A 13,986-nucleotide genomic window follows, 5' to 3' on the forward strand; every position below is an offset into this window, starting at 1 on the left:
ACTTTTCGTAACAAACTCCACAAATAAAAATTATGAAAAAGCAATTAAATCCCTACATAAATTATTTAAAAATTATGGACTTACTATAAAAATCGACCCTAATAAAAAAAATGGTTAATTTCTTGGACATAAACTTAAATCTTGAAAACTATCTTCGAACCCTATCATAAATCTAACCAATCTGTACTATATGTCCATAATGAATCAAACCACCCTAAATCAATATTGAAATCAATAGTTCCCAATGTCTCTTTAAGAATTTCTAGGCTATCTTCTAACAAATCTATATTTTACAAAAATGAGAAATATTACAATGAAGCCCTTAAAAACTCAGGATACAAATCACAAATCAAATTCCTAAATAAAAATGATAGAAACAAAAACTGCATTGAAAATAAACCTACTAAAAGCATAATAACCTATGATATGGCCATGTCATCCCGAATACGAAGGACAAAAAATGACTAAAATGAAAGACAAAACAAAATGGAACCGCAAGTATTAGCCACTAACACAAATAAACAACAAACCAAAGTCCGTAAGTGTAAAAACAGACATAGGGAGACCCTATGGTTCAACCCTCCATATTCCAAAAATCTTGACACAAATATAGCCAGAGAATTCTTTAAAATATTAGAAAAAAACTTTAAAGACCCTCATAGATACAGTAAAATCTTTAATAAGAACGCAATCAAAGTGTCTTACTCAACTATGTCAAACCTTCATCAAATAATAATTAGTTCTAACAATAAAAAAATTAAGATACAAAATACAAATACAGAAAATATAGCAGGCTTTAACTGTAGAAGAAAAAATAGATGCCCTCTACAAGGTACATGCAAAATAAAAAATGTAGTTTATAGCTGCACAGTATCACAAGCCCCAAATTTAAATGCGATTAGCAGCAACCATAACTCGACCACGCGATTAAATAACTACACCAACTTTAACCAATCTACCAATCAAATACAGGCCAACCCATCACATTCCAATGCCACCCCAAATCTACCTGAAAATAAATACATTAAACAAAATGCAATCTACTTTGGTTCCACATCTGGATTATTAAGCATAGGATTTCAACCCATAAGCACTCTTAAAAATCACTCCCTGTTGAACCAAACCACCCTATCTAAACATATTTGGTGACTCAAAGATAATATTTCCTTCAATTAGAAATGGCAAATAATAAGATCATATAAAGGATATACACCAGGAGATAGATTCTGTGTACGTTGTACACAGGAGACCCTAAAGATTTTAAAATATGACGATATCAAAAATAGAACCATCCTCCTAAATTCAAGGGAGGAGCTTATTTCCTCATGCAGTCATAAACATTGGTTTAAATTTAACAAATATAAACCACCATAAATCATTAAAAATGTTACTTATTAATATTCAATCTTGAAATTTAAGTTTAACTTGATACCCTTATTAATAAAATTTTGATCATCAATATTATTGTTAATATTAGTTTATCTGATATATTTACCATTATTGTATATTATTTAAATATATATTTAAGTTTAACCTATACTATACTTAATTTCAATAAATAAATAAATTATTAAAACTACTAAATTCAATAAGTTCCAAATATAATATATTATAGTCTAAATAGAATAAACACTAATTATCTCCCTTAGATCATTTTATTAGTAAAATAAGATTATCTCCCCCTTTTTGTTTTTTAAAATATTTGCTTAATTTTAAATTAGGCGTTTACTAACGTATTCTAACCGCTAAAAAATGTTCCATTGGCGTTCATTTTGAAATTTCAACATTTCGTGCATTTATAAGCTACAATCAACATCCAAATGAATGCTTCGACGATAATTTCGGTTTTCCAAAGGTGAACAATTAAAAGGTATATATATATATATATATATATATATATATATATATATATATAATTCTTAACTTTTATTAAAAACATTATTATAACCTTATATTTAAGTCAAATTCAGATTTATAATTTTATTCTATTTTTTATTCTCAACCCATATTACTTTGCTTATCAACTCTAACAAGTAAATATTTTCCTTTTCTATTTTAATTTTTTCCAGATACATCTGCCTTACTTAAAAAAAATTGCTAGGTTTATTCATGGTGTCTTTTACATATAAAAAAAACCCACCTGATGAGGAGACTTTGTTTCAACTAACTAAAACTATATGTCAAAATTATTGTCCGTGACTTAATGTCTATCACAATAAAAACATTGTTTCCGAAACGATTGTACAAATTATTGACTTTGTTGTTGTTCCTTCTTATGAAACAGATTTTTAATTTTTAATTCTAATTTCAATTTTAAATTATCAATCACATTACTAAATATATATATATATATATATATATATATATATATATATATATATATATATATATATATATATAAGAGTATAGTTACATTCCAATATCCAAATATTTATTTTTCATGCAAAACAACTCCTCCAGTATGTTAAAATTTTGGTACATTTTTTACAGATTCATTTAGTTATGCAGCAACAAACCGTTATTATGTCAATACTGTTTCTTTTTGTGCATATACTCTTCAGAAAAATTAGAAATTCTTTGCTTAGAAAGAAAAAAAATGCATGATAATATAATGCTGTCAGAAGAAAAGAAAAATTAATAGAAAACTTAACATTGTGTGTTTGTTCTATGTTATATATGCTCTGCTGTTATATTAACATATATTGAGCTTCTAAACAAAAAGGAACTGGTATACACAAAGAGTGAAACAATTGGAAAATATATTTTACCAAAGCAACAAATATATATATATATATATATATATATATATATATATATATATTTCATTAACAGCAACAAAACTCATTAGCTCAAATGATAGAGCATTGGAGTGTCATGATCAATAGTGATTACTAGGACTATGACAACAGCATATTCTTATTGTTTTGACTCTCGAGTATATATCCGACACAGTTAATCAACCAAGAACCACATCACTCTATATAAAAGCATATACGATATCAACGGATATGCACTCGAGAGTCAAAATAATGAAAATAATATGCTGTTGTCATAGCCCTAGCCATTACAGTCTGGGAGGAATAAGAGGGTCATAGCAGATGAGTAATACCAACCTTTGTATAAAGTGTGGATTTGAAAAAATCGGTTGTTGTATAGAATCAATGTGTAGAATTTGTGGTAATGAGATATCGTCTTTGCTAAAAAAAAAAAAAATATAAAAAACATAATATATTATTTGAATTTAGTGCAGCACTTAATAATAAAACATGTTCCCACATAACAAAGCAAAATTTTCTTTTTTTTTTTACAGAATTTTAATCAAAATAGCCAAACTGTTACTACAGAATTTGCCAAAGTTGGAGATGTTAAAGTAATTTAGTCATTTATACTTTGATGTGTTTTTATTCATTTTTTTCATTAGTTTTTATTATTGAATTTTAATTATTTTTTTTCTTGTCAATGTTCTTTTCATATTTTTTTTTATATAATTTGGTGAGATGAAAGATTTTGTTCAAACATCTGATAACTCTACCACTAGTCATAGTCTCTCCCTCTTGGATAGGGTCAAAAAAAAAAAAAAGTCTTCAATCTAATAGCTCCCACTTCGTTGACTAAGCCCCAACCCCTGCTCCATCACTGCAATGTTGCATCTCTGTGCCTGTTTTACAAATATTTTAATGGAATGTGCTCTGATGAACTCGGACTTGTGTCCCCTCAACGTACATATCCTCGATAAACCGGTTTAGCAACAAAATCACACCCCTTCACTGTTGAGGTCTCTAAATGTCAGAAAGCTTTCTAATCTAATAGTTTCTTCCCTCGAACAGCTAGATTTTAGCATTCTTTCCTGCTACCTGCTTTCCTCACTGTACTGATATGCAAAAGTTTAAATGTAATGTAAACCAACATCTTGTTAATCTTTCCTAGGCATGGTCCCAAATAGTAGCCCCTTACATTTAAATGACCATATGCCTTGTTAGAGGTGAACGTGAGTAAAAAAAAAAATGTGAGTAAGATGAATGACATCATAGTCTGTCATTGTCAACTGTGTTTCATTTTCTATTTGTTTAGTTTTTTATGCAACTTTACTATAGCGTGTCGTCTCAATGAATCATGTATTTTTGAACAGAGGCATTCCAGGGAAAAACATTATTACATACTTAAGTGTCATATCGAAATTAGTATAAATTCCAAAAATTCCAAAAAATGGTTCAGTAGAAAATATGCTAAAGCTGATTTATGGAAAAAAGTATGCAGTAGATTGAGAAAAAGCAAGGTAGCCGACCTGAATGATAATGTCAGTGGATTCTGTGCAAAGCAAGTTAAACAATAGAATGTAGTTATCTCCCCTTAGTTTTGATCTTCTAAAGGGTTAATTTACAGTGAAAAATCGCAAATTCAAAATTTCTGTTTTTACTAATTTTTCTACTGGACCATTTTTTTGTAATTTTTGGAATAAATAATAATTTTGGCATGACATGTAAGTACGTGATAATGTTTTTTTCTTAAATGCATTTTTTTCAAAGACACATAATAGTAAAGTTGCACTGGTTTTTATTCTTGTAGTTTAATATGAATAAAGATTTAGTTTTGATTTTATTGCATAAAAAAAAAAAAAAAATGATGTTTTGTTTGTATGAAAAGAAAAGAAATTTTATTTTTTCGATTATTCTTGACAACTAATCTCATCTTAAAATGTAATTCTCACAATGTTTCTGTCAATGTAACCTTTGATCTTCTTCATGTGCATTTTGGTAAAATCAGGAATCTTTTTCTGAACTCAGCAATGTAACAGTAGACCCCGGGATACAGCATTAAAAATTAGTAACAAAATAAAGTACAGTATGTAATACATATGTATATAATCAAATAACATTATAAATAACACCGTTAGGCGAGATAAAAACCGTAACCAGGGGCCAGAAAAACATTGTATTCCACATCGTAACCTGAAAAAAAGTATCCTAAACATATTCTAGAGCCACCGTATCCTGGGGTCCTACTGTATATGGAATTTTGAACAACATGCAAAAATAAAGTAGCGTGTTATAGTGTGTTTTTTTTTTGTTTGTTTTTTTTTTTATTACATTTTCACCCCAAACAAGGCAAATTGCCACTTTGGTGTAGGGGGCTACTATCAGGGGCAACAACTACTGGGGTACTATGTAGGGATTTGGGCAGCAAGATATCGGTTCACGTTACACTTGAACTTCTGCACGTCAGTACTGTTGGGGAAGCAGGGACCTGGAATGGAATTCCAGAGTCTAGCGGTTCTGGGGAAGAAACTATTGGAGTCATTGAATTGTTATGCGAATAATATCCAAGCGAATAATATCCAAGCTAAGAATAATAGTCTAAATTATTCAAATGATCAAACATCACCTCAATTTCCAAGCCAAGAAATAATTAAAAATTAATATGATTTACATTTGTTTTGTTTGATGGCAGAAACTGAATTTCTCCACTGATCACAAGACAACATTGAAACACAGAATCGGGTTGGGTTGGGTGGTTTTCCAAAAATACAGCACCATTTTAAAATCAAAAAAGGTGCTGATAACTGTTAAAGTAAAAGTTTATTTATGTCCTCCCAGTAGTTTTATATGGCCTTGATTGTATCACATAGACTAAACAAGCCAATCGTATTGAGGCGTTTCATAATCACGTAATACGTTTCATTATGAGACACCGCCTGATCGAAAAAAAAAAAAAAAATATCCACCCTCCATCAAACTACTTCCCTACCCCCTCTATTTGATAAAATCAAACCCTTAAACTTTTTGGCCATGTCAAACGCTTAACCACTGGCCTGTCAAAGTTATGATTTGAGGGTATGTTAGAAGGCAAAAGAGACCGAGAAAAGGTAAGATGGAAAAAAATTTAGATAATATCAACAGTTGGGCGTCCATCAAAAAATTGCCCTGGATTGGAAGGAATGGCAAAAAATAAATCATGTGGGTTTGCAATCTGTACCAGAAGAAGATGTGACCCATAATGATGACATAATAGGACCTTTGTGTGTGTGTGTGTGAGTTCATTCCCTATGTACTCCTAAATGGCTGGGCCGATTTTTTTTTAAATTGTACACAAATGTACTTTATGTCCCTGATAGTATTCTTAGATAGGTTTTCTATTGGAATGTCTTCAATAAGTATCAATAATCAAAAAAATCTAATAAAAGAAAGAACAGGCAATTTTGACTAAAGTTAAAACCTTATACAGCCTAACATCACAAGTGCATTGGAGAAGTTTTATTACCACATAAGCAGAAAGGCCCGGCATATGAAATCAATGGTAATTTCTTTGATATAATAGAAGTGCGTTCAAAATGAATGTTTTTACTTAGAGCACAACTGAACCATGATACCTGACTTTTGCATTTTAAACTTTAATTCAAGTCATTATATATAAAAATAATTTTATAAAATCAATAATAAGTTCTCTACAGTGCAATGTAAACTATAATATATTGTGGACTAAGTCACTATGGGGAGGTATGTAAAGCTTCCTCCCAGTGCACCAAGGTGGGTCCCCAACTAGAGCAGACAATCAATCAATTTGATTAAAAAAATGGGCTTCACTGATTTCGATGACAATAAAATATGGGAGAAGGGTGAAACATTCATTGATCCTCATTCGATCCTGGGCAATGTCAGGTCTTCCTGCTTGTTTAGATTAGAAAGTGGACCTTGGATTTACTTTTGACAGCCTTGTAACTACCACTTTCCTTTTTTGTCCTCACATCCCATGAGCAATATTGAAAATTTGGAAAAGGGGTGGGGGCAAAAAATAGCTGTTATATTGGTTGGAATTTATCCATCTCAAACTTAACGTTGACTGGTTTTTGACCCTGATGTAATATTTGTATTATTTAGCTTTTTTTTTTTTTAAAACATCAAATGGAATGATTTCCAATAAAAAAAAAAAAAATGCTGAATCCAATAATTTTGTAAAACTTTCATGTTCTTTATACGTTCAAATATTTATTTACCGGGTTTGGTTTGGTTTGGTTGATTTGTTTTACAGCATATCAACTCTTTTCATGCTATTTAATACCAAATCCATTAATTTTGAAACCAGGTTTTATGCTTTAAAGTCTTAATATCTTGTAATATTTATTCATGATGTTTGGTTTAGTTGTTTTGTGGAGGAAAATTTTTGTTTTGATTTTGCAGAACATGATTGAGTTTTGAAAAGGGAAAAAAAATCTTCAATGTAGGGTGCATTTTAGTGTTTTGATAAAAAAAAAATGAATCAATATGGATATTTCAATAATAGAAAATATTTTTTGCATTTTCAGAAATAATTCTAAATGTTCCAATAAATACACAGGGTGTCCCAATAAAATGTATGCACTCTTTAAATGATCATAAAACTAACATTTATTATAAGAAATTAAATTTCATACATCAAAATACTGTGAACAAACATAGAAACCAGTTAATTATCGAAAGTGTTCAAATTATTGGCCATTATGGTCTATGAATAGCTGACAATGTTCACTGATTGAATCGAAAACATTCCTAATGAGTTCAATTGGTATGTTGACATCTTCTTTCTATAGTTACTTTCAACCCATTCAGTGTAGCTCGTTTTACGGTATGAATCCTGTATTTAACATGACCCCCCCCCCCGCCCGCCCATCAAAAAGAGAAAAATTCAGGGTGGGATGGTGTCAAATCTGGTGAGCGTGGACAGTATTCAATACTTCCTCTTCGTCCTATCTGTTTTGCAAGTGACTATCAAGATATTCTATTACGTCATGATAATAGTGGGGAAGTGCTCCATCCTACTGAAAGTGCCATTCTTTATTCCTCAGCATCTCTTGGGAACGTGGTATAACGTATTCATGCAGCAAGCTGAGATAATTTAAAGAGTGTATACATTTTATTGGGACACCCTGTAGATATTCAAAGTGATTTAATAATTATGAAATTTCATAAAAACGTTTTGTTTTTGTTTTGGACAATTTTTGTCCCCACTTATTTTTCTGTTCTGTTCATGTAAACAGGTATTTATTCAGCTAATGACTCAATTGATAAGTACAAACTAGGTCAATACCCCCCCCCCACAAATATATATATATTAGTGATGGAACGATTTCAATATTTTTCCCCCGATTCCAATACAATTACTGATTCCAATTCTTTATAAATCTCTAATTATGTAACAACAGAATTGTTATTTATCCCCAATTATTGCAAAAATCATGTTAAATGTGCAGATATTCTCTCAAGTGTAAAAATACATTTGTAGAAGATGATCTATTGATTTTAGTTTTATTGGTAATTAAAAATCAATAATTATTTATTATTTTATTATTACTATCAACAATGTAAGATTTTGCTTTAAATAAAATCAAATAAAAAAAATTAAAAGAATCATTTTTGGTATCGGAAACTAGACACAAATTTTTCCGATTCTGATACCCCAAAAGTTCTGATTTTTCAGATTCCCGATTAATTGTCATAATACTAGTATATATATAACTACTTCATTTATTCACATAAAATTAATATACGAAAGTATAGATTTATGCATAAAATTTAAGTATTTACTTCAAAAGTGCTCAATACGTAGGTAGAGCTTGTTAGTAATTTATAAAATATATATGGCGATTAAGCTACACTGAATATTCGGCGTTTCATCCACTATAGGATTCGTCAGGCTTATGTGCGAATTCTGTGGTTGTTTTTCGTTTTTATATATGTTAGGGATTTTACACATATATGTATATATATATATATGTATGTATGTATGTATGTGTGTGTGTACACATATGTATATTTATATATATAAAAAAAAAAAGGAGGAAAATGGTCTGCTTTAAACCACTAACCTAGTTCTAAAACAGATCCTTTGTTCGATAAAATGCATGCCCATTGGCTGATAGGATGGGGCGCGGTGGATACTAGAAAGCTGATTGGCTAACTAAAATCCCCAACATATATAAAAACGAAAAACAACCACAGAATTCGCGCATAAGCCTGACGAATCCTATAGTGGATGAAACGCCGAATATTCAGTGTAGCTTAATCGCCATATATATTTTATAAATTACTATATATATATATATATCCAGAAATAATTCAAATATGAAAGTGTATTTGAGTTTCACATTCAACATCAGATTTTTTTTTAAGTTGCTTCATTACATTCTATCTTCGATGAAAATCCCGTCTTATTAAAATGGGTGAGGATGATAACATATGTACAGACATGTCTAATAGAACTACCTCTGTAATTATTTCTAAAGAAAATAAAAACTTTAATTTATTTAGAATGTAGAATTTCATAAAAATATTTATTGTTGTTTACCTGAATGCCTGTGATAAATTTGACCTTCGACATTTGGAAAAGACAAAAGCAATAATACAGATCAAAGCAAGGAGAATACCAATTCCATAGGCAAGCCAACTGTGCCAAGCAGGATTGGAAACTGAATAAAAACAAGAACAAAAATTATAAAGAAAAACCAAAAAAAGTTAATTATGCAAAAAGAAAATATTAAAATCATTAATTTAAAATTAAAACATTCAAAATACATTAAGATAAACGATTCATGTCTAAATTGTTCCCTACATTAAAAATAAGGAAAAGTCTCTATATTGCATGTACCCGTGATGAATCAAAAATTATATCCCAAAAATCATGTAAATTGATTAAGTAGGTATATTTTTATATAGAAAATATTTTTTAAGCGATTAATAGGAATTCATAGGCATTACTTTTTGCAAAATTTATTGTGATCATTATAGCAAATAAATGTCTATTAAGTATGAATTATTGTTGAGTTATGTCCCTTTATTTGTTAATATTTTTCAAGAACAGTCACTCTTCTCATATTTATAAAATTTGATTTTCTTATTTAAAAATAAAAAAAATAAAACTACTTGATCAATTCATGTGGTTTTTGAAATACGATATTTCCATTTTGTCACAGGTGCATACATCATAAACATTTTTCTGGTCAAGAACGAAATAAGCTACTAATTAAAATTTGTGAATTAAATAAGTATATTTATCATCATAAAATTTTAACATTTTTTTATATGCTGACATGTATTGAACGACTTTTAGAAATTGACTTCCAAACTAACCTATGTCTGTCCTGATCTTTATCTCTCTCTCTCTTTTTGTTTATGCACATAAAACTACTTGATCAATTTACTTAACTTTTGGAATATATTTTTGTTTCTTCATGAATAGGGAGATTTTTCTTTATCTTTATCTTGGGAGAATTCTTGACAAGAACCCAACAGTCACCCAATTTTTTTTACAAAATGTTTTAATGGCACAAAAATAAAACAACAAAAGAACTTACCTTTTTTTATACATTTTGGAATGGTCCCATCCCAGTGGCCATTTTCCAAGCAGGTGACTTTCTTCGAGTCCAGCCGAATGTAGTCGAGATCGCACTGGAATATTGCATAATCTCCAGGAAGATTTCCAGTGTTCGTCAAGTTCCCATTTTCCAAGTATCCAATGGGTGGACAAAGTTTCACTAAACAAATTAAGACAAATAAATCTGTCAGTTTCATAGTTTCATAGCAGTCAGTTTCATAGCAGTCTTCAATGTCAATTCTTCATCCATTATTTTGGTTTCTGAGAGTAAAAACTAAGCACAAAAATCAATCCAAGAGATCGCACTGGAATATTGCATAATCTCCAGGAAGATTTCCAGTGTTCGTCAAGTTCCCATTTTCCAAGTATCCAATGGGTGGACAAAGTTTCACTAAACAAATTAAGACAAATAAATCTGTCAGTTTCATAGTTTCATAGCAGTCAGTTTCATAGCAATCTTCAATGTCAATTCCCCATCCATTATTTTGGTTTCTGAGAGTAAAAACTAAGCACAAAAATCAATCCATAAAACAAGTTTGTTTGGGTTTTTTTTATCAAAAATAGAATTTCCTACAAGCATTTTTGTATTGAAATTAATTTTTTCTTTGTTAATTCATAGCCCTGATCTATATATTAATGAAATTATGAGGCAGCTAATCATGCCTTTTTCTTTTATGTAACTTATATGAATGCTTCTGAGTGCCTAGGATATCCAGACGCGATATAGAGTTGATACAAGAAGCCGTGTAGCAGCCATAAAACAGCAGCAGCAGTGGTGGTGTCACAACAATGATGATAGCAGCCACAGCGACAACCTGCAGTATACAATTTTGAAACTGTGTTTCATTTCTACACTCGGTGCTCATTGTTGCAAGCATTAAACTTCTTTTTCTGGCTTGCCCAATCAGAGACCATCTCTCAGGCAAGCCAAACATGAGACAAAAGATTATAAAAAGGTTACATTTTTTATCTCTTTACTTGGCTAAGACACAATACTGATGTAACCCTATACTTCGACACGTCACCACAAAATGTAACATAGCCAAGGTCGCAGTGACTCAAATGTAACCATGGACCCCAAGGACTATTGTCCACAGTAGCTATGCATTATAAATTAAGTATGATCTCAAACTATGGGATCATAAATATAACAGAGCCTTTTAAAGTCTTCAGGCAATTCACTAGACACGGGAACTATACATATATTGTCGAATTTAGCACAAATATGAGCAGGCTTGAAGTCTGTGTGGCAACACGATTTCCACATTAACAGGTTTTGTAGGTACTAAAACAGTCCTTTGACTCTCCAAGATGTTTGAGTTTGGTTGTCTGGTCACTGACCGTGCTGGTGGTCTCTTTTTTTATCAAAAGTCACTACTTGGCTGGAAGCCCTCATGAAAAAAACTGAATCACTTCAAAACAATGGCCAAGAAGTGACTAACAAATCACCGATAATCATTTTCTTATAAAAATTATTTGATTAAATATTTCAATAGTATATATATATATATATATATATATATATATACACACACACACACACACACACACACACACATAGAAATATATATACATAGTCCATATACAAAGAAAGAATGAATAGCTTGTATTTCATTCTGATTAAAAGATACATTCTTGATGGCTGGAGTTTTTGTTCAATTTAACTTTTCTTCTAAGTTATCTGGACATAACTGGTTGGTTCATTTGCAATCCCTTGTGTTTCACACTGTTGTGGAATCATCAGTCACTGCTCTGAGAGTCTCTTGAATGTCTGAAACACTGTTTTTTATTAAGTCTTGTTTTGCTGCCTCCCTCATTGCATCCTAATCTATCTTTATTTAATAAATTTTTTTCTACTCTTTAAAACAGTGATGAATCAATTTCCTTTCTCTTTCTTTTTTTCTCTCCTCTCTTTTTGTTTGTTTTTTTTTCTTTACCAAAGTAACTTTTCTAGAAGAACAATTTCACTGTGAGAATATCTGTCAATAATTTGTCAGTAACACCTTATTTGATTTGTACCTAACCTTTTGTTTTGCTAGACAAGCTATTATTCCTTTCAGCTTATTTTTCTAGGAATTAAAGATTCTGCTACTTTTTCTCCCATTAGTCATAATGAATCATGAGTAAGGTACCAGCAAGGTTATTCAGCTTCACTCGGAATGCATAATATTGCCACAATAACAGCAAGTCCAAACAAACTTCTTTCTTGGAGTGAAACAGAACCCAGTTCCCGAGTTGGACTTTGGCAAAAAGACACAAGAATCCATCATGGTTACCATCAGATGCACATGGACTTAACACACACATGTATGAAAAGAAATTGGACTCTTAAGGTATCAATCATACCAGTCATTATAGAAGCAACCGGAGCTAATTAAAAAGAATTTCAAAAACTATCTAGCGAATATACCCGATGAACCAAATGCAAAAGAAATACAAACAACGGCACTTAAAGGGATGGTTAGAATCTAAAAAAGAAGTTGAAAGTAACTAAACTAATAGGAGAATGTTTGGCATCCAGTAGAATGCCCCATCCCCAGGAAAAACAAAGTGATACGAAAATTTAAAAAAAAAAAAATTAAAAAATACTATACGCAAACATTCTCATATATGAACTCTTTTCTTTTCCATGCTAAAAGGGAATTTTCTTTACCAACCTAACCTTTTATCTTCATCCAAACTTATTCCAAAATTAACATCCTTCTCTTCCATTCCCTTCTATTTAGTTGACGATTGCACAATAAAGTTGTTTTGAATATTAGAAATGGACATGTATCCCATTTTCTAAACTGGAATGCTGTAATCAAACCATCTAAGATGCTGAACACTTAAGACATCTATAATCTCATCATCAAGTAACACGATCTTGTTTTCCAGTTTGCAGTTGTACATCCATCCGACCAATCATTATGCCAAAGCCATTGCAGATCAACGACTACTATTTGAACTAAAGCTAATCTGAAAAAGACTGGGTTACAGTTAGCGTAAAGAACAAGAACTAGAACTCTTTTTCTCACCCGTTTCAATGTCTTTTTGCAAAGCATTAAATTTGGCCACAAACTTTTTCGTGGCCAAAGCAATGGATGGTTTTCCGATGAGTTGAAAATCAAACTTGCACGGTAACACGTCTCCACAAAGTTCATTTGTCCCATTCCGAAGGTTTCTTTCATCGAGTGTATCGATAAAAGCCGGTTGATATGTGTCTGCATTTGTAGGCCCTGGAATGCTCATAAACAGGCGCTCATCAGGTAGAACTTTCCCTGCAAACAAAAGAAGTGATAATTCATAAGGAATAATAGTTTTTTATGAAGCAAATAAAATTCTAAAGATTGAAAAATTTATGTACTGTCTATAAAAACATAGTATTTTCTAAACTAGTTAAGAACTTCCGCCTAATATCTGTGTAATACATAATCTATTTGCAGACTATGATGAATCAGGCGTTAATCTAATTGAAAGAATTAGAAGTGGATGGAATAAGTTCATAGAACTAACCACCGTTGACCAAGGGAAGAGTCAATGAAGTGTGATGATGAGTTGAGGATAGGTGTTGCATGGTGAGAAGTGATATGATGGATGTGTAAAATGAGTCTTAAAGCCAGGCTTATTTGCAATGAATTCTGAGAAATATTAAATCAGATA

General features: G+C 30.9%; 1 protein-coding gene across 3 annotated transcripts in view; it reads right to left on the reverse strand.

Annotated features, from left to right (window-relative positions):
• The window catches only part of LOC145292149 (sushi domain-containing protein 2-like), a 454,013-nt gene that overhangs the window by 1,870 nt on the left and 438,157 nt on the right, over positions 1-13,986 (reverse strand). For 2 of the 3 annotated variants that reach the window (XM_080138279.1, XM_080138278.1), the window contains 4 exons: positions 13,362-13,604; positions 10,325-10,504; positions 9,319-9,439; positions 3,114-3,197 (listed from right to left, as the gene is read on the reverse strand). In XM_080138279.1, the coding sequence (XP_079994405.1) occupies positions 3,114-3,197; positions 9,319-9,439; positions 10,325-10,504; positions 13,362-13,604 (628 nt within the window). Of the gene's footprint in view, positions 1-3,113; positions 3,198-9,318; positions 9,440-10,324; positions 10,505-10,616; positions 10,736-13,361; positions 13,605-13,986 lie in introns of those variants that run through there. The other variant, XM_080138280.1, reaches the window with a different exon arrangement.

The sequence above is a fragment of the Euprymna scolopes genome, chromosome 13, assembly GCF_053919585.1.
Source record: "Euprymna scolopes isolate OS-2025 chromosome 13, ASM5391958v1, whole genome shotgun sequence".
Lineage (NCBI taxonomy): Eukaryota > Metazoa > Mollusca > Cephalopoda > Sepiida > Sepiolidae > Euprymna > Euprymna scolopes.